Source organism: Ovis aries, chromosome 25 (genome assembly GCF_016772045.2).
Source record: "Ovis aries strain OAR_USU_Benz2616 breed Rambouillet chromosome 25, ARS-UI_Ramb_v3.0, whole genome shotgun sequence".
NCBI classification, from domain to species: Eukaryota; Metazoa; Chordata; class Mammalia; order Artiodactyla; family Bovidae; genus Ovis; species Ovis aries.
In genome coordinates, this window is record NC_056078.1 from 34961076 (window position 1) to 34983307 (window position 22232).

Below are 22232 nucleotides of genomic sequence, written 5' to 3' on the forward strand. Positions count from 1 at the left end.
CGGGCAGGCGCGCCCACTCCGACTGGCCGTCAGGGGGCGCTCCAGGCCGAGTCTAGTGGCCTCCTTCGCCCGGGGACCGCGACCGGCGGGCGGAAGCCAGGCTAGAGGTGGAGCGCGGAGCGGGGCCAGGCAACTCCCACCCGCGCGGGCCCTAGCACGTCTTTCCGGAAACCCGATCCAGCCCGCGCCCTGGCCGCGCTCCACGCTCGGCCTCCTGCCCCACTGACCTGGGATTGCCAGGGAGCTCTTTGCCCGCTGGGGCACAAAACGGGGCGCTAGCGTCGTCCTTCCCATTTGGCTACCACCCACCCGCTCTCAAACATATCACCACCACAAGGATGACACTATCACCGCTCTGGCCGGAGGACCAGACCGCATGCCGACGGCAACCGGCCCGTCCCAGCAGCCCTGTGCTGTGCCCACTCTCTGCCCTCCCTGAGTGGGGAGGAGAGAGAAGAGGGTGGGTGGCCTCCAGGACTGCAGCACTGCATGGCAGGAGCCTCTGTGTGGGGCCTCCATGGTCTGGGTCACACTGGGACAGCCCAGCCAGACCTGGGGAGGGGCAGCCTGGCCCTCATACTTCTTGTGACGCCCTGGGCATAAAGAGCACCCGCTCACACCTGGGTGCCATCACTCTGGGGTGCCTGACCCACCTTTAGTCCTCTTGGGGAGCGAAGAGGATGTGAAGGTTACCATCCCTCCCAGGCCATAGTGTCAAACTCTGTTTTCTCCTGCTCAGGCTACAAACCATCAAAATCTTCATAGTATCTGCTGCTGCTGCTGCTGCTAAGTCACTTCAGTCATGTCTGACTCTTTGCGACCCCATAGACGGCAGCCCACCAGGCTCGCCCATCCCTGGGATTCTCCAGGCAAGAACACTGGAGTGGGTTGCCATTTCCTTCTCCGATGCAGAGAAGTAAAAAGTGAAAGTGAAGTCGCTCAGTCGAGTCCGACTCTTCCAGACCCCATGGACTGCAGCCTACCAGGCTCCTCCGTCCATGGGATTTTCCAGGCAAGAGTACTGGAGTGGGGTGCCATCGCCTTCTCCGTCATAGTATCTGGTGGATGTCAAATTTGAAAATTAGATGAAGTCCCCAGATGGCAGCCTGTGGAGCGGGTAGCCAGAGGCAAGTATCTTACCTTCTCTGAACCCATTTCCTTGTCTAAATACAGGGGCAGCTGGGAGTAGCTCTGAGTGCCTTTTAGGGTGAACTTTTGATCTCAGCATGAGCAACATTACCCATCCTCATGGCCAAAGACAGGTGAGTTCCCTCCAAGCAGAAAGCAACATCCCCCCTCTGTCCAGGATGCTTCACATCAGGGCATGGCGAGGATGGAGAAAACACACTTGTATTGTTTGTGATCATGTCCAGATACTTGCAACAACAACAACAAAAAATGATCAGCAGCGACCACAATTGACCCCAGACTGAGCCAGCCCATTACAGGAGAAAGGGAGAGGATATCTGCTTCCTTCACGTCCTTGAATCCTGTGATCGAGCCCCACGGGTGTCCCTACTGATTCCATTTTGCTTTCTTCCTTAACTGCAAGCCAGAAAGAAGGGTAGATCTCTTTTCCTCCAAGGCAGAGTGTTAGAAGCTTTATCTCAGTCGGCCAATGTCCTGGAAAAGAGGTAGACTGCCAATGATGGAGCAACTAAAGCAAAAGACTGCGCAACCTAGAAGCTCCTGGCTGGCTCCTCTGGCCTGTTTGATGTTGACTCAGAAGACATGGAATTCATGGGCAAACCTGCCTCCTCCTCCTCCTCTTACCTTTGGAGGAAAGATCGGTTCCTGGTTGGCTGGGGCAGTGTCATTGATACAGCTGGTGTCATCGTTACCTTCCACTAACAGATCACTCGACACCTGCTGGGCCAGGCAGGGCCAGGCCTGGGCATTGCCTGCAGAACTGGAGGCTTTGACTCTTCCATCATCTGAGAGCCCAGGGGAGGCCACGACCCAGCCTCTTGGGGACCCAACAGAAGGACTAGACTGTTCCAGGTGCCGGATCGCCATTGCAGGTCTTGGCTGCCTCTTTCCTTCCAGCTGCCTGATCCCTGTTGTTGTCCCGAGCAGAGGAAATGAGTTCATCGTCAGCTGGGAGCTGTGGCAGAGTAACAATGCTGCATGAAGAAGGGGCTCTGGGAGTGGCTGTGGCATGAGGAGCCCCGGGTGAGGAGTGGCCTGGGGTGTCCTGCTGGCGAGTGCATCCCAGGTGGCGCCATGCTTCAGCAGATCCTGCATGACATGTACATCGACCCCGAGCTCCTCGCTGAGCTCAGTGATGTGCAGAAGCACATCCTCTTCTACAAAATGCGCGAGGAGCAGCTGAGACGCTGGAGGGAGCGTGAGGCTTGGGAGGCCCTGGCCCAGGTCGAGGGCCTCAGGCCCCCCAAGGTCAAGCGAGGTAGGTGGCTGGGAGTAACCCAAGGCCTGAGCCCTGGCCTCCTGGGAGACGGAAAAGTTGAGAATATCAGGCTGCGTTCTTTAAACTGTGTACTGATGTGATGAGGGTCAGGGGCTTGAAACCCTTGTTCTGTGAGCATCCTATCCCATTAGCCTGGGAGTCTATCTTTTATGCAGGGCTCCAAGGCTGCACAGGGGACTGCCTGGGGACCCTGACGGCATGGACAGAGGGCAGGCTGCAATGGAGACACACCGTTCCTTGCTCCCTTGCAAGTGCAGCTCAGTGGCTCCAGCACGGTGCCCCGTGGCCCTCCTCCCTGTCCTTGTGTGAGAGGATGCCTTGGGTTGTGCTGGAGCCCCACTGGGCCTCTGGACCTGCATTAACAGTGAGTAGCCCCAAAGGTAGTAGCAACTGCAGATGAGAAGCAAGGCTTCATCCCACATCTCAGGTATTACCATGCAGTGAGGTGCCAGTCACGGCTATGGAGCCTGTGAGCGAGGGCTCATCTGAAGCAGGCAGGCTGCTGAGGTGTGCGGTACTCGAGACCCTGCTGGGGAGGGCCACTGCACGTGGCTGCTGCACTTTACCATTCACAAACCCGTTCGTCTTCGCTCTCATTGGCTGCCCACAGCAGCCCTCCTCTCAGCCTCTATACTGTTGACCAGAGTGAGGTGTAGACTCGATCAATTTGTGAGTTTTCAGTCTAGGATAAGGTTCTGCCTCTCGATAGATATACAGGCCCCTCGGTGACCTGGCTCCCTCTCTTCACTCCAGGCTCACCATTAGCCCCTGCCGTGTTCTGCAGGCCACACACACCTGCACCCATCTGGCCATCTTGCTGTGGCCTCTCTCTTTACACACTCGATTCTTCTCTTGGGGAATGTTCTCCTGCCTTTATCCTCCTGACAGACTCCTGCCTCTTGCAGTCTCTCGGGGATGCTCCTGGCACAGAGAAGTCCTTGCTCCTTGGTGACTGCTTGGACCCATCCCTGCCCTAGCACTGGCCACACTGTCAGTGTCTTTGGTGTTCTGCTTGCCTGGCTTTCCCAGGAGACTCAGAGCTCCGGGAGTGAGATCATTCTCCATTCAGTCTTCCACCCTTGGGTCTGACACAGAGTTGTCACAGGGTATGAAATCCCCATTTTGAGCAAGACATGGTAGGACCCCCAGGAGGCAAAGCTATGAATTGGCTGCCTGTGGCTCGTGCCAAGGCTGGGAATGCACTGGCAGCTTCATCACTGCTGGGGAAAAAGACAGGCCACCTTCCTGCCCCACCCGCCCAGAGCCCTGGGGTCGCATGTTATCGATACTGTGACTCTTCTGGGAGGAAGACAGATGCCTAAAACTTTAACTACAAAAATATTTTTACTACTATTTGTCACACGTTGACATCTACATTTTTGTGCATAAATTATACATTAAGCTCATTTGGTTTCTGGTGCAGAAGACTCTTTTCCAGATAGTTAATTTTCTGATTTATAAAGAATGGAGACAAGGAGGAGTGTGTGTATTCCAGGTCAAGATCCCACTCAGATCTCAGCTCTTTTCTGCAGTCCCAGAGCTATCTGGGAAAACCTCCGGGAAGCCCTGGGGGCAGGCTCAGCCCCAGAGGCTGAAGAGCTTCTTAGTCTGGGTCTGGGAGCACATTGTCTGCTTCTCGTCCTGGAATCTTGAAAAAGGGTTGCAACAACCACCCCACCTGTCCGAGACCTTTAGTATTTACCATGTGTTTGCCCTCACTGAATGCCCCCATAGCCCTGTGACCCAGTCTCAGATGAGGAAGCCACAGCCCCGTCCTCCAAAGTCACCTAGCTGCTAAGAATGGAGTCGGGATGAATATCCTGCGACTTTGACCTTGGTCCAGTGACTGATGTTTTCCTATTCATTCACTCCTGAACTCAGTGCTTCAATTCAATGGATGATCTGTGCATATATTCATTTGTTCATTCAAACCTTTAGCCAGCATCACTAAGCTCTGATCTTGGTGAACGTGGATTCAGCTCTTGAATCCATGGGTAAACAGATCAGATCCAAGAGGGCATGCCCACTGGAGTGTCAGGAGTGAGACTTGGGAAAGAAGCAGCCATGGGGTGGCTCAGGGCAGGGTGTGTGGGCACAGGCTCTATCAGCTGGATCTTTTCCTTCCTTTCACAGACACTTCCTTCCCAGCTGGTGCCTCCCTCCCTCCAGTCTGTCCTGAAGGAAGCACCTGCTGCGTCCTGCTGTGTGTGCCAGACTCTTGGGATTCCTGAGCACACCTTAGTTCCCGTCAGCCTGGAATGACCTCGTACCTCCTCCTGCCCATTGATCCCCCAAGCCCCATTGGTCCCTGGAGAACTCCATCCCACCCTCTCTCTTCTGAAGACACTGCTCAGCTCCTAGCAGGCCTGACCTCACTGTCCCTAGGACTCAGGCAGGGCAAGGTGCATCCTGACCCTGAGAACGTCTCTGCTTTCCCGTTGCGCCTGCAGAGGTTAGGGATAAACACTGGTGATATGGATTATTCCGGTTTACAGAAACTCGGTAGTTGTTCTGGTCCTGGGAGGGTCCACAGAAGTGAGCTGGGCTGGAAGAGGATGGTCATGGCTGGGCTCATCTCACCCCCCGATCATGCAGGTGTATCTTTTTGGGTTTGCTTTGTACTTTGCTGAGACACTTCTGGTATTCTGCCCTGTTGTAGAAGATATAGACCCTTAGCCTACGATGTTTTCCCATCTCCCATCATATTTACTAGTTTTTCACGTTTCTGGCAAAATTTGATGTCTGATGGAAATTTGTGTTGTTTGTTGAGACTCTGGGAAGGCGTGTTATGACATTATATTCTTCTAGATTTAAGCCACGGCCATCAAGCATGATGGTGACTGCAGAGGCTCACATGTGATGTGGGTTCTTGCAGCTTTCACAACCTCATGTTCGCTTCTGGGTTTTCTTGGGGCTGGAGCTGTGTGTCACCTGGGACACAGGACTCGGGACACGTGTTCCTACCGCTGCAATCACACAGGAAGCCTCTCCACCTGGTCTTGCTGGTTCTGGCCACAGTTGGCAGTCCCTGTCAGTGTTAAATTGGTTCCTCCGTGACCATCTCCTTATCTGTCTGGACATCCTCTTCCTGGGGTCCAGACCTCTTCCCCCACTCTCCTCCCTGCTCTTTCCTTTCACATGGCTGACACTGGCCACACTGCAAGCCAGATCTGCGGCTTCACAGAAGTGCTTTATTCTCGCCCACACAGCCAGCCTCATGCCTGCCCCTCAGTCCAGCCTATGGGAGACTGTAAGTCTGGCTGTCCAGCCCGTACTGCTTCCATTCCCCAAGGGTCAAGAGGCGACTCCCACCTCCCAGGCCCACCTCTCTCTGTCCTCCCATCCTATGCCACTTTTACAAGCAGCCCTGACCTGGGGCTAGAAGGAGACACCCGATCCAGCATCCCGTCTCAGCTCTCAGCCATTCCCACTGCGCATCTACCCTGGACTTGGTGCCCAGGTGGGCCTGGTCCATGCTCTAATGAAACCTGTGGGACACAGTCTTTCTCCCTGGGCATCCACCTTGTCTCTGTTTCCTGGGAACCTTCCAGTAACCATGGCAACCTCCCCTGCTGGGCCTAGACCCTCCTAGCTTCAGTGTGTCCCCTTTCCAGGCATGGGAACCTGTACTAGCCTGCAGACATTCCCAAAGCATCCGTCTTCTCAGTGGTCACCCTGTCTCAGGCTCATGCCCTATGACCTTTCTCTGCAGAGCAGCCAAAGTGCCCTTTCAACACATTAAGCTCAGTGATCTCCCTGCCCCAGTGGCTTCTACTGCACTCAAAGGAACACAAATGCTTCTTGAGGGCCTCTACTCATTCTCCAACCCAGTTTCTACCCCTTTTGTGTCCCTCTGCATAGAATGCTCTTTTCCCAAATCCTCATGAGCCTGGGTTCTCCTCTTCGTTCATCTCTCAGTTAAATGTTGAGCTCTTCACTGTCTCCTTGCCCTCAAGGAGCCCCACCCTTGTCTTTCTTAGAACATCCAGTCTGACTTCCCTTAAAGCACTTTACCTCATCTGAAAATACCGTTATTTTTTTTTTGGTGGTAAAATATACACAACATAACGGAGAAGGCAATGGCACCCCACTCCAGTACTCTTGCCTGGGAAATCCCATGGATGAAGGAACCTAGTGGGCTGTAGTCCATGGGGTCGCTAGGAGTCGGACACGACTGAGCAACTTCACTTCCACTTTTCAGTTTCATGCATTGCAGAAGGAAATGGCAACCCACTCCAGTGTTCTTGCCTGGAGAATCCCAGGAACGGTGGAGTCTGGTTGACTGCCATCTATGGGGTCACACAGAATCGGACATGACTGACGCGACTTAGCAGCAGCAGCAGCATACACAACATAAAGGTTACTGTTTTAACCATTTTAAAGTGTGCAGTTCAGTGACATTTAGAATATTGTGCATCACGTACATCACCCCAGAGGAAAGCCCGTATCCATTACTCGGTCATCCCCCATCCTTCCCTCCCACAGCCCCTGGCAAGCACCAGTCTGCTTTCTGTCCCTATGAATCCGCCTTTGTCGTCATCGTCTTCTTTTTCTCTCACGTCTGTTTGCTTGTGTGTGGTCTGTCTCCTCCATTAGCCTGCGTGCGCCGTGCCAGCATGGCTGTGGCTGCGTCGTGCCCGTCCTAGCGAGTGAAGCAAACCTGAGGCTCATGGTCGGGGCCAGCTGCGGGCGGGGGCTGCTGGGGCCCTGCTGTGCCTGGCGTGTCAGAGGGGCTTGACTGAGGAGACGGGTATTACAGGATTTTTCTTTTGAGTAGAAGGCTGTGAGCTGTGGGATTCCCAGGTGACTCACTGATAAAGAATCTGGCTGCCACGCAGGAGGCATGGGCTTGATCCCTGGGTTGGGAAGATCGCCTGGAGAAGGAAATGGCACGCCATTCCAGGATTCTTGCCTAGGAAATCCCATGGACAGAGGAGCCTGGTGGGCTATAGTCTGCGGGGTCACACAGAGTCGGACATAACTGAGCGACTGAGCAAGCACACCCACGTTGTGAGCTGTGCAGTGTGACCTCTTCCCTAGATGTTGAAAATCTTCAGTAAAAGTCCAACAGTCTCAGTGTACTTGTGTTTTGTGATATATATTGTAGAAGTTGAACCGCAGTCTGTAATATATGGAAAGTGTTAGTCACTCAGTCATGTCTGACTCTTTGTGACCCCGTGGACGGTAACCCATCAGGCTCCTCTGTTCCTGTAATTCTCCAGGCAAGAATGCTGGAGAGGGTAGCCATCCCCTTCCCCAGGGATCTTCCCCGCCGAGGGACTGAAGCCCAGTCTCCTCCGTTACCTGTGAATCCTTTACCACCTGAGCCGCCCTTTTCACTCGTACTTACAACTCATTTCCTTCTCATTTCTTTTTCTTTTTTTTTTACCATACAATTCACCATTTTATTTTTTAAATTCCTTTTAGGCTCTACATTTTGGGTCTATGATCCATAATGAGTTAATTATGATTAATCTGAGTTAATCTTTGTGTGTGGTGCAAGATGTGACCGGTTGTTGTTGCTGTAATTTTGCATAGAGGTATTCAAGTTTTCTAGCCCCGTTGGTTGTTCTGTACCGCACACCTTGTGGGATCTTAGCTCGCCAACCGCCAACCGGGGGTCAAACCCACACCGCTTGCATTGGAAGGCGGAGTCTTAACCACTGGACGCTGGGTAAGTCCTTCCTTCTCATTTCTTTTATTAGGATTTTGACTTCGATTTTTAGGTTGACTGACTCTGCTTTTTTCTCTTGTATCTGCCTAATGTTCATTTCCTTGTATCTTTTCTTTCCCCCCTCCTTTGATATTATCACTTTTTTTAAAGGGGGTCGATTGAAAAGTGTATATTAAATAGCATATATTCATTTAAAGCTTTAAAAATATATATTTGAGCCCATTTTATCTTTATCAGGAATGAAATGTTATAGATTGAAGATGAGAAACAAGGATATTTTAATATCCCTCTCCATGGTTTTGTTGGTATAATCAAGAATTTTAGATTGATTTTGTTTAGTTGTCTTTCAAGACTTATTTTTTTATGCCAATAGTGGTTTTATAATCAAGTCATAACAACAATAATTACTTGGACACTAACTCCACTTTGTACTGCCAGTTCTCCACATTTTTTCCTCTGAGGGGAAAGTGATAAATATTTTATCCCCTCTCTGACCCCTTGTACAAATGATTTGGCCAACCCAGTAGCACACCACTCACTGTTTGGATTCTCAGCACGTCACACAGAAGTTATTAAACATCAAGGGAAATCCATGTTTGAAGCTGTCTCCTGCCCCATCCCTGTTCTTGCTGTCATATTGCAGTGGGCATGCTGATTTTCTTCAACTCCCTTTTAAAATTTCTCTATTAGTTCCAAAAGTTTTCCAGTAGCTCCACTTAGAGGACAGTGAGTATGTAGGAATGCTGGGAAATCAAGGGCAGGGAAGCCCTGGATTTGGAGACTGTAACTCTTTGGGGGTGTCATTCTGCTTCCCTTCATCTGGGGTGATGTAGGGGCTTTCTGGGTGGCGGTGGGGCTGAAGTGTGCAAAGCTCTCACGCTGGCCCTGGCCGGGGGCCTCTGGAGCCCCCTGGCTCTCTCCCTGTCCTCCTGGCCTTCCCTGAGCCCAGTCCAGGGTTCTGACTGAGGCAGCTCTGCCAGAGCCCTCGGCTCCCTGTCTCCAGCATTTGCAGAAGCTGCAAACCCACAGACTCGCCAGGTGGGGAGTGGGAGGAGCCAGGCAGAAGCTGCTGTGGGAAGATGTGGGGGCGCTGCCTTAATCGCTTCTGGTGCCCAGCACGTGTGGGTGTCCCCATGGGTGAGGGTGCAGTCTTGTTGAATGTGGACAGAGATCAGCCTTAGACAGAGCCCTCAACTGTCAGCTCTGAGCGTCCTGGATCTGGCAGACAACTGAAGGTATGACCTTGTCCCATTGAAGGTTTTAGAGAAGGGGTCCTGAAGGGGTTTCTGGAATGGAGGCTCAGGTTCTGGAGGCTGAGGAGGAAGGGCCACGATTGCAGGAAGAATGAGGCCTCAGAGCAGCTGCTTTCTCTGGAATGAAGGTGAACTCACCCAGATGGAACGTCTCACCTGTCCTGGGCCCATGAAGTGCCTATTTATCTCACCCCCTTAGGGACCTGAGATTGGGTCCTTTGTGTTTCATGAAATCTAAGATGGGCAATTGAAGAGTTACAGCCCCCAAATCCAGGGCTTCCAAGCCCCTAATTCCCCAATGTTCCTACAAACTCATTGCCTTCGAAGTTGAACCTAACAGAGAAATCTAAAAAGGGAGTTGAAGAAAATCAGCATACCCACCTTAGATTCATGAAATCTAAGATGCCGGAGCTTGAAAGACACTATTTTTATATACTACTAAGAAAGCTGTAAGTGAAACCATGATACACCATTGTTTCTAAGACACATCCTGATTTCAGAAACTTTAAGATGTGTGTCATCAAATTAACAAAATAGGTTATTATCTCCGTTTGAGTTGAGGTAGAGTTAGAATCCAGGTCCAGGCTTGTTGGGGCTCCAGGTCCCCACACTTCAGTGCACAGCATCTTCCTCCTTCTCACAGCTACTCTTATGGTGAAATGACATATTCCAGGTGACTAAAGACCAATGCAGAAAAAGCAAAACAAAATTCTAGAAGTAATCAAAGGAAAAATGAGAGCATATTGGGGAGAGTGAAGGCTTTCTTAGAATAAGACACAGCAAGAAAAATAAGGAAAATAAAGATAAATATGACTAAATTTAAAAAATCTTAATAAAAGGTACCAAACTGAGTTTAAAAAGAAAACAAAACAGGCGAGATAAATGAGAGGAAAATATTTGCAACATTTGTAACAGGCAAAAGACTTGTATCCAGAGATGAAAGAAACTTCCCCAATCAGCAAAAGAAAAATAGTAGAAAAATGGAGGAAAGATATGAACAAGCCATTCACAAGAGTGCAATTTCAAATCCACAATGACCATGTGGAAAGGTCTTCAGCCTCACTAGTAAAGTATGTCATTGCCAATTAAAACAATAATACTGGCAAAAGTTAAGAAGTTTGATAGTAGTAATGTTGATGGGGATCCTCCTACAAGGCTAAAGAGGGACATATAAAGAGGGAGAGAGCTTCTGCAAGTACCCAAAGAGCTTGGCCCATGGGGATGGGATTATCCTGCCTGCCTACCCCTCACCATTTTCCTGGATGCTGCCAAGCGTCCATGGGCTGTATATTTTTTTCTCTAGTTAAAAAAAATTTTTTTTGGAGTGTAGATGATTTACAGTGCTGTACCACAAAGTGAATCAGTTACGCATACACATGTATCCACTTTTTTGTAAGATTCTTTTCCCAGATAGGGCATTACAGAGTGTTGAGTAGAGGTCCCTGTGCTATACAATAGATCCTTATTAGTTATCCATTTTATATGTAGTAATGTGTGTATGTCAATTCCAGTCTCCCAGTTTACCCCACCCCCTCTTTCCTCCCTGGTGACTGTAAGTTTGTTTCCTGCAGCCCAGGGACTGATTAAACAGATGGAGTTTTGCTCAACTCTGGCCTCTCCTGCCAGTTGCAGGACCCCAGCTGGGCATGCCAGGCTGAGCTGCTCGGGTTGTATTTTCTCCCCTCGCTTGAGAGGTGTTCATTCCTGCCACCTCCCTTCTTCCCTATCCACCTCACTGCTTCCTCCTCTGCCTGGAGGTCAGCAGGGGCAGTTTCTGAGAAAGGCCACCACCTGGTTATCTCGTGACTCCCTGTAACCTGACGCCAGGTCTCATCTCTCCTTAGTGGAGTCATGCTGAAGTAGCAGGTTGCAGGCAGCTGCCGGCCCCTCTGTTATCTCTCGGAGTGGCTAGTAGCATCACTGCTTTCCAGGTTTTCTCACATTAAAAATTAGCAAAGCTTCTTAGGATTCTCTCATTTGAAACCAGATTTTGCATTTAGCTTTGGGGTTTAAATTCTTCAGGTGCATTTCCGCACCTGTTTCCCACCTGTCCTTTCAAAATGACATGATTTGGGGTCTCAGGGAGCATTTATTTTTATCTTATCATCGCATGGATATGCTTATTATCTGGCCACCATGGTTGGGTTCCCTATACATTCCATAAATGATTTCAAACGTTTAAAACTTGATGTTTCTTTTATAATGGCCGAGAATGTAGTCTATCCAGGTGAGTGCTCTGTGAAAGAGCACTCACTCTTGGAAGAAAGTGTTCCAATATAGTGTGGACTGTTCTACAGATGTCGGTTAGGTTAAGTTTGTCCATATCTTGTTTAGACTTCTGTACCTTAACTAATTTTTAAAATTACCTTATCAAATAATTACCAGGAGAGTTTTTTCTTGTTGTTGTTGTCCAGAACAGCTTTATTGAGACATAACTCGTAAACCATACAAGTCGCCTGTTTAAAGTGTACACAAGTTTCCCATTTAATGTGTACAACTAAGTGGTTTTTAGTGTATTCACAGAGATGTGCAGCCCTCACCACAGTCAATTTTAGAATATTTTCATCCCTCAAGAAAACCCATAGACTTTAACTAGTACCCTCCAGGCCCCTCTCTCCCTGCTCCAGCCTTTAGTAACCACTAATCTTCTTTAGAATGGGCTTCCCTAGTGGCTCAGAGGATAAAGCGTCTGCCTGCAATGCAAGAGACCTGGGTTCGATCCCTGGGTTGGGAAGATCCCCTGGAGAAGGAAATGGCAACCCACTCCAGTATTCTTGCCTGGAGAATCCCATGGACAGGGGAGCCTGGCGGGCTTCCCAGGTGGTGCTAGCGGTAAAGAACTTGGCTGCCGGAGCAGGAGACATAAGAGACACAGGTCCGATCCCTGGGTTGGGAAGATCCCCTGGAGGAGGGCATGGCAACCCACTCCAGTATTCTTGCCTGGAGAAGCCCATGGACAGAGGAGCCTGGCGGGCTACAATCTATAGGGCTGCAAAGAGTCGGACACGACTGAAGCGACTTAGCCTGCAGTCTTATTTAGGTCTCTGGATTTCCCTATTCTGGACTTTCATATGGATGGAATGATATAATATGTGGACTTTTGTAACTGGCTGCTTGCACTTAGCATAATGTTTTCAAGGTCCATCCACAATGTAGCGTATATCCGTATGTCATTCTTTTTATGGCTGAATAAAGATTCCGTTATATAAGATTCCATTATATGAATGTATCACATTTTGTTTATCCATTCATCTCTTAAAGGATATTTGGGTTTTCACTTTTGACTATTATGAATAATGCTTCTGTAAACACTCATGTGCCAGTTTTCGTGTGGAGGTATGTTTTTATTTCTCTTGGGTGTGTATCTATGAGTGGGGTTGCCAGATCTTTTGATAACTTTATGTTTAATAACTTGGGGAACTGGTAGATTGTTTTCCAAAACAGTTGCACCGTTTTAATTTTCCACAAGCAGTGGATAAGAGTTCCAGTTTCTCCACACCCTCACCAATACTCATTATCATTTATGTTTTTGGTTAAATCCATCCTGGGAGGTGTGAAGTGTTATGTCATTGTGGTTTTGATTTGTATTTTCCTGATGAGTAAAGATGTTGAGCATCTTTTCTTGTGCATGTTGGACAACTGTATATCTTCTTTAGAGAAATGTCTAGATCCTTTGCCCATTTTTTGACTGAATTGTCCTTTTATTATTGAGTTGTAAGAATTTTTATGTACTCCAGACACAAGTTCTTTATCAGATATATGATCTGCAAATATTTACTCCCACTCTTTGAGCTGCCTTTTTACTTTCTTGATGGCATCCTTTGAAACACAAAAGTTTTAAGTATCAAATTTTGATGAAGTCCAAATCGTATATATATCTTTTGTTGCTATGCTTTTGCTGTCGTATCTGAGAAACCATTGTCTAATTTAAGATTATGACGATTTATGCCTATATCTATATTTTCAAATTTGTTAATACAGAATAGTATATGATATTCTCTTTTATTTATTTATTTGGTTTGAGCTGTGCTGGGTCTTTGTTGCTGCACGCCAGCTTTCTCTAGTTGCAGAGAGTGGGGCTCCTCCTTGTTGTGGTTGGCAGGCTCTCAATGTGGTGGTTTCTCTTGTTTCAGAGCACAGGCTCCAGGGTGTGGAGGCTCCATGGTACAGGGGCTTAATTGCTCCGTGGCATGTGGAATCTTCTGGGTCAGGGATCAAACCCCTGTCCCCCGCGCTGGCAGGCGAATTCTCATTCACTGTACCACCAGGGAAGTCCTTGAGACTCTCTTTTAATCCATTCTTGTTTTACACTCTCTTTTTTAATTCCTAATTCCATATATATATTATATATACACATATATAATATATGTATAATATATATATTTATATATATATGTTTTAACTTTATTTAAGCATGCTGGGTGGTTTCCTAGCATATTACATTTTTGAAAGAACAAATGTTTGGTTGTATTTATAATATATATGCTGTATATTCACTAATATTAGTTTTTTCTTTGGTAATTCTTTTCTTTTTATTTTCTTTTATTAATGTCTTAGATTGAGAACTTAGTTTATTCATATTTCATCTTTTTTAAAAAAGGAAAGCCTTAAAAATTCTCACTGTAAAATATTTAAACATATAGACAAAAATAGTAAGTAGTGTAATATGTACTTATGGACCCATATTACTAATGGTTAACATGGTGCCTTCTTTGTTTAAAAAAAAATTCTTTATTTGGCTGTGCCGGGTCTTAGCTGCAGCATGTGACATAAATTTAGTTCCTTGAACAGGGGTCAAACCCGACCTTCTACTCTGGGAGTGCAGAGTCTTAGCTACAGGACCACTAGGGAAGTCCTACCTTCTTCGTTTTTGTTAAAATATACGTCACACTTTAATATCTTTCTAAAATTTCACTCCTCATCACTCTCCCCATATGCAAGTCTATTATAAATACAAAATGTATCATCCTTATATCTTTTCTGTACTTTAATATATATTTTGTAAGCAGTATGTTGCTTAATCATTATATGAATGACATTATATTATATGCAGTCTGAATTTAATTTATTGGTTCTGCATTTTTTTAAGAGATATGTCTGTGGTGTTCAAACCTATTTATTTTTCTTGCTATGGAGTACTGCATTATAAAAACATACCGAAATGTATTTATCTGTTTTTCTTTACTGGTCATTTATGTTGTTTCTGATTTTTAATATTTTGGACAATGTTTCCATGAACCTTCTTATTCAGGTTTTTCTGGGCACATGTTACTTGGAAGTGCTTTGTAATAATGTGTAGCATGTTTAACGTTACTAAATATTTGCTGAATATCATCAAAGTGATTGTATCAGTACCTTCTACCATCAGCAATTTATAAGAATTATTGTTGTTCCAGATCTTTTCCAACAAGCAGACTTTTTCATCAGACATTTTTATTCTTTCCAGTCTTGTAGGAGTGAAATGGTTGTATTTTTTCATCATCATATACTCACAGTAAAATTGATGGTGGTTTCACTCCTTGATGAAACAGTAAACCTTATTGTTTTATTGTGTGACAAACTGGAAGGCTGCATAAACCATTTCTGCTGCATACTGAAGTATGATGGCTGTCCTGAGGAAAAGCAGTATGTGATTTTTTGAGTTATGTGCTGAACTAGCCTCTTTTTTCATGGAATGCTATTTTTATTTGAAAGAAGACTGACAAACTATGTCTTTTTTCAAACTTGGATATTTGAAAATTAATAAGGTGACTCTGTCACTTCAAAGAAAACAACTGATAAAATTTAAGGCAGTGATAAAATTCCAGCTTTCAAGCAAAAATTAGAATTTTTGGAAAACTTATATCAGCCACAATGGGCTTATTAGATTTCCAATATGTAGAGGCTTTTCTTTGAGGTTTGAAGTGATATTAACAGACATGATTTTATGATATTGTAAAATAAAACAGGTCCACATATGGAAGATTTGCTTGACTCAGTGGATCAGTGTTTTCCAAATGAACAAAAAAGTTGCTAAATCACGCATGAGTGAAAAATCCTGTCAAAGTGCAACATAAACCAATAGATTTTAATTTTCTTTTGCTTAAAAAATTTTAATTTTTAATTTTGAAGTAACCTTAGACCTATAGAAGTTGTTCAGAGAGTTTCCCTTATACTCTGCATCTAGCTTCCACTAATGGTGACAGCTTATGTCACCATGATACACTGACCAAAACTAGGAGATGAACATGACCTATGAATTTTAATAGGACAAAGTACAATAAATTTACTGATATTGTTTCAGGTTTCACATCACAACAAACATTTAAGAAACTACCACTTTAGTTTTGGTGTGGTATAATAAAAGATTATCTATAATAGATGAAAAGGCATGGATTTTTCTCTTTTCTTCTGTCTCCTATTATATATCTGTGTGAAGTCAATTATTTTTCATATGCTTCAACTAAAATTATGTATTACAACGGAGTTCAGCTGCTTTCTATTAAGCTGGACATTCAAAGGATTTGCAAAAACGGAAAATGAAACCGCTCTCCCAATTAAATATTTTTTATTTTAGAATATATAGCTATTTTTTAATAAAAAGTATTGTATATGTTATTAGGTAATGGATTTGCTATTATTTTATCTTTTTTTGATCATGCCCGGCAGCATGTGGGATCTTAGTTCCTAACCAGGGATTGAATCCCTGCTTCCTGCAGTGGAAGCACAGAGTTTTAACCACTGGACACTAAGGAAGTCCTGATATGTTATTATTTTAAACAAATATATATTACAATTTTCTGTTTTAATTTTGAATATGCTAAATATTGATAGGTATAAGCCACATAAACAAAAATTCTTTGAGATGCTCAATATTTTTATTTTTTTTTTCTTTTTTTTTTTCTTTTTTTTTTTTTTTTTTAAATTTTAAAATCTTTAATTCTTACATGCATTCCCAACCATGAACCCCCCTCCCACCTCCCTCCCCATAACATCTTTCTGGGTCATCCCCATGCACCAGCCCCAAGCATGCTGCATCCTGCGTCAGACATAGACTGGCGATTCAATTCACATGATAGTATACATGTTAGAATGTCATTCTCCCAAATCATCCCACCCTCTCCCTCTCCCTCTGAGTCCAAAAGTCCGTTATACACATCTGTGTCTCTTTCCCTGTCTTGCATACAGGGTCGTCATTGCCATCTTCCTAAATTCCATATATATGTGTTAGTATACTGTATTGGTGTTTTTCTTTCTGGCTTACTTCACTCTGTATAATCGGCTCCAGTTTCATCCATCTCATCAGAACTGATTCAAATGAATTCTTTTTAACTGCTGAGTAATACTCCATTGTGTATATGTACAAAAGCTTTCTTATCCATTCATCTGCTGATGGACATCTAGGTTGTTTCCATGTCCTGGCTATTATAAACAGTGCTGCGATGAACATTGGGGTACATGTGTCTCTTTCAATTCTGGTTTCCTCGGTGTGTATGCCCAGAAGTGGGATTGCTGGGTCATAAGGTAGTTCTATTTGCAATTTTTTAAGGAATCTCCACACTGTTCTCCATAGTGGCTGTACTAGTTTGCATTCCCACCAACAGTGTAGGAGGGTTCCCTTTTCTCCACACCCTCTCCAGCATTTATTGCTTGCAGATTTTTGGATCACAGACATTCTGACTGGTGTGAAGTGGTACCTCATTGTGGTTTTGATTTGCATTTCTCTAATAATGAGTGATGTTGTGAGATGCTCAATATTTTTAAAGAATATAAAGGGGTCTTGAGAGCAAATTATTTGACAATAGTTGCTTGAAAGGATGCATAGTATGTAATGAGTTGACTTTTCTACAATGCACCTAGACTGCTCCTATCTATATACCATTCTTAGGGAACTGAGAAAAAAATCACCATTCAAATTATGTTTTATAGGGCTTATTTCTCTCACAGGACTCTGGTAAAGAAAGATTGTTCTAGACATTAATAAGTTAATACATGTAGAATATGTTGAACTGTGAATAGCATATAAGCCTTCAGTATATGTTAACTGTTATTATTGCTTTTATTAATTGGTGCAGTTATTTGACAGTTGTGCACACTCCAGTATCTTCTCTCAGTTGGTTGCTGATTTTTAATTGTCTTTGCGGTATTTTTTTGCATGAGAAAATTTTAAGCCTGAATCTGTATTCAAATACATCAGCATTATCTCATATTCTTTTTATGTTTCATAGAAGAAATTCTTTCCTTCCCCAAAGTAATAATGATACACTTTTATATTTTCCTCTATAGGTTTCTAAATGTTCCCTTTCACAGAGTCGTGAAATCACCTTTGTCAAGGTCATTGGTGATCTCCATGTTGTTGAATCCAGTGGTCAGTTCTGTCTTCATCCTGATGACCCATCAGTAGCCTTGACACACTTGACCTCTCTTTAATCCCCGAAATGCTTTCTCCTTTGGTTTCTGTGATACTGGGCTCTTTCTGTTGTTCTCCTGCCTCACAGGCTTCTTTGTCCTCATCTCCTTAGGGGTCCTTCTCCTACCTACATGTTGGAATGTGCTGGACTTCTGCCTTCCACCTCTTCTAGTTCCTTCCTATACTTACTCTTTATCTGCTCTCATCCAGCCTTACGGCTTTAAATATCTATACAGTGATGCCTGTAAAAAATTATATTTTAGTTCTAGTCTCTCCTCTGAACTCTTTTGTTCGATTGCCTGTAGGATCTCTAATAGACATCTCAAACTTAACTTGGCCCAAACAGAAGTGTTGATTTATCCAAGCTATTTCTTTCATGTTGTTCCTCTCAGTAACACTACCTTTCACTCCATTACTTAAGTGGAAACATTGGAGGTTTCTCGTTCTCTTTCACAACTCATATCCCAAATTTAAGCAAATATTGCTCTTTCCTCCAGAATATATCCTAAATCTCAATCACATTATACTTCTTCCACCAGGATCATCTTAGTCCAAGAAATGATTACCTAGCCCCTGGACTATTACAGATGCTCAGTGTGCTACCGGGTTTCCTTGTCCCCTGGCTTCCACATAACGGGAAGAATGAGCATTTGAACTATCCATGAGATTATGTCAGTTTCCCCACTTTCCACTTGTCATGACTTCCCATCCCACTTAGCACAAAATCCAGAGTCCTTACCAGGGTCAACAGTGTCCAATGCGAGGGTCGCCGAATGAACTGAAGCTGATGCTTCTCCAACTGCATTTGCGATTTCCCTTCTTGCTCCCTCTGCTTGCAGCCATTGTCACCTCCTTGCTGCCCGTCGAGCTTGCCGAGCACCTCACCAGCACCTGATTTGAATCCTCCTCCGGCCCCTGTCTCACCTGGAGAACTTTGATTCCCCTCTACCCTGTAGGAGTCACATTCCTGGTGACCACCATCTCCTTCCGGAACCACATGGGAGCTGAGGCTTCCACCCTGCAGACTGCTTCACTTCTGTTTAGTATGAGTCTATGGAGGTATCTCTTGTATTCCTATACATTTGTTCTCGTCATTTTGCTTCTATACTGTTATGTGTTTGGACAAGAGAGTTTTTTTCTTAAACTTTTTTTCAAATTTTAACTTTTATTATTTTGGTTGTACCACGTGGTTTGTAGGATCTTAGTTCCCAGACCAGGGATTAAATCTGGGCCCTCGGCAGTGAAAGGGCAGAGTCCTAACTATCGGACAGTGAAGGAATGTGTGGAGAAGAAAGTTTTATCTTCACTGGGACATCAAAAAGAAAAGGCTTTAAACCTATAATTTTTCTTTTGAGCTTACTGTTACTTGTACTCATTTTTTTTTTTTTTGCTACAACTTTTCCCCTTGATAATGTATAATTTCAGTTTTCATTTGCCCTAAGATCCATGAGTTCTCTAGGAGTATTTTCTTGATGGCTGTGTCCCCTCATTGATTTCTAAATTTTGTGTCATTATTAGAGAATATGGCCTATAACATTTTTCTCACAGATTGCAAGATCAGAAGAATAAACTTTAAGGAGGTAAAGTTCTATAGTTGCTAAGTAGGATTTATTGACTATATTACTCAAAAACTTCATATTATTAATCTTTAAAAGCTATTTGACTTGCCAGCTTCTGAAATAAATATTGTAGAACTCTCCACTATGGCTATATACACATTTTCAAATTCTCTTTGAGTTGTTAGGAGTTTCTGTTTTATGCAGTCGTCTCCTATGTTGTTTGTTGTATAAAGTTTTATGACTGTTACAGCTTCTTTGTGGGTTGCCTCTTTTATTATCACATCATATTCTTTGCCTTGTCTGAATGTTTGTCCTTGAATTTGCTTTGTCTGACATTGGCACTTCTGCTTCCTTTTTGCTTGCCTTTGCACGGTCTATTGCTGACTATTTTTAACCTTTTTTTTTTTTTTTTTTTTACGTGTGTGTTATATTTAAATAGTACAGGATTGGATTTTACTGTTTTTTTTTTTTTTTTTTTTGCTTGGGAGAAGCAAGGATTTATTATTACTTGCAGCCAGTAAGGAGAATACTTGGCGTTTCCCAAAGCAGTGTCTGGATTTTACTTTTTATTTACATCTAACAGTCTCAGATTTTTATAGAGAGATTAATTCTGTTCCCCTTTTTGTGTTAATGAGTATACTTAGGGTTTAGGGCTTCTGTGTTATTTTTCATTGCTCTCTGTATCAGTTGGGAATGTGCTTGGCCGTAAGTAACAGAATGCACCATTAATAGTTGCCTGATTAAAGAAATCTTTCATATTTGTATTACCACATTTCATTTAATAATTAAAGAACTTTATTGCTTGGAGTTCGTCATTTTTCCTAAACGATAAGAAGTCTGGAGGTGTACTGCAGTGGATAGATTAGTTTAGCTTTTCAGTCAGATCATCAAGGCCTCATCTCCTCTCACATTTCTGCTTACTCATCTCTGGCATGTGGCTTTCTTCCTCATGGCTGAAAAAGCCCTCCAGCAGCTCCTGACATCACTTCTTCATTCCAGCCAGGAAGAAGGAGGGGAGGCAAATGAGCAAAGAGTGAACCCATTTCTCCTAAGAAGTCTTCACCTTTTGTTTAGAACAAGAAAGCCTTTCACTGGGACATCTGCCCACATCTTCTTGGTCAAAAGTGGGGATGACTGGTCACTCCTAGGTCGCCTACTTGCCAATGAGAATATTACATGATGGGTTTAGACCAGTTTCATTTGTCCTTTGAGGCTGGAGTAGAAACTTGCCTTTCCTGAAACGAAGGGATCTCTGTTACTTCCCAAACAAATTGGGGTTTTTCGTAAGGGAGGAAGGTGGCTGGGGTGGATGGTGAGGAGGAAACTGGTAGTGTCTGCTATGATAGCTACTCATTTTCTGCTGGTTTCTCTTTTCCTTGTAAGTATTTTTACAGGATCGACAGGCCTATTATCACGTACCTTTGCCCACGGTTAATTTGGAAGTTCTGCAGTTCTAGCCGTAGTTGCCTCCTTGCTTCTATCAGTCATAATTAAACTGGCATTCCTCTAGTACTGCACTGCTTTTAACATACTAAAAAGATAACAATGCCTTTATATATCAGCCAGGGGAATTAATGCTGCCGTCTGCAATAGATAAATTCTGAAATTTCAGTGAGTTACTATAATGGGGGTCTAGTTCTGATTACATCACAGCTTGATGTGGATTGGGTAGCTGTGGCATGGCTCGCCTTTGAGCACTGACTCATGGATCAGGCCGCTTTTCTCTCCACCATCTTGGAGTCGTCAGTTTCCTGCTGGGTGGGTGGGAAAGAGAATGTGGGAAAAGGCGCACTGACTGCAAACAGCCTTGGCCCGAAAGTGGCACAAGTTACTTCCCCTGACGTTTCATAGACTACAGCCATGTGGCCCCATGGAATTGAAGGGGACCTGAGGAAAGTGGTCACCTGCTGGGCTCAGGGAGAGGCGGTGGCGTGCTAGACACAGTGTGGTCACTGTCCCAGACTGTCATTCTAGTCATCCCTGCATTTGTTTTTCTCTGCATAGATACACTCACTGCCTCCGTAACAGGGGCGCCTGCAAGCCTCACCTGCATCAGCCCAGCGTCCACAGTCTGCATGTGTACGGCATTAAGCTCTCTAAGGTCCTGATGGGGCTCAAAAGGCACGTCATCCTCACACCCTCGAGACAGGATACACAGTGGGGAGAGCAGAGTCAGAATGTCCACTGTGGAAATGGCGGGAGTATGAGCCCCACTTAGTCACTAGCCTATAGCATCGTGAGGTCCTCCAGGTCAGACTCTGTGAGGACCCCCTGCCCTGGCAGTGAAGGGATGACCTTGAGTGGACACTGACGGTACTCTGGAGGCTCCTCCTTGTTCATTATTCCCCTTGGCTGCATCCGAAGTGAGTATAGGGGATCTCATCCTCCTTGGACCGTATAGATGGTCCTTTGAAACCTGCCTCCTGGTCACCGAGGTTGGGTGCCCAAGGGTTGTTTAAGTCATTAAGTCCAGACTCAGAGACTTAGTAGGCTTCTGATCTCTTTGCTTCCATGTGTCAGGAGCAACAGCTAAGATTCTTCTCTGGACAAATTTCAAAAATTGCCTGTTTTCCTTTGCCTCTTTACCCTATGCCTCTACTTTTCAACTGAAGGTCATCTCCATTTAGGCTCTTTGAAAAATAAGTGTGAAAGACTGCACCCTTCGTGTCTTGTTTCAGCCTGGTTCCTCTCAGGAGCAGAGACAAGGGTGGGAGACAATCACACAAGAGTTTATTCAGGAAACACCTGTGAGGGAAAAAGGGCCGGGAGCTGGAGGAAGCTGGGAGAGCCATGGCGCTGTAGTCAGCGCAGGCATGACATTGAGTGAAGGAGAGGGGAGGGAAGGGTGGGTGGAGGTGTTCCAGGCTGTGTCCAGGGAAGGTTTGTTACGGCCTCTGAGGAGTTGCCCTTCACAGGAGTCTCATGTCTC

General features: G+C 44.9%; 1 protein-coding gene across 2 annotated transcripts in view; it reads left to right on the forward strand.

Annotated features, from left to right (window-relative positions):
* The first annotated feature begins 4 nt into the window (after positions 1-4).
* Positions 5-22232, forward strand: part of SH2D4B (SH2 domain containing 4B) — an 82220-nt gene continuing 59992 nt past the window's right edge. Inside the window, exon 1 of one of the 2 annotated variants that reach the window (XM_027962301.3) lies at positions 5-2421. In XM_027962301.3, coding sequence (XP_027818102.2) covers positions 2128-2421 — 294 coding nt within the window. In that variant the 5' untranslated portion in view covers positions 5-2127. The remainder of the gene's footprint in view (positions 2422-22232) is intronic. The other variant, XM_042240921.2, reaches the window with a different exon arrangement.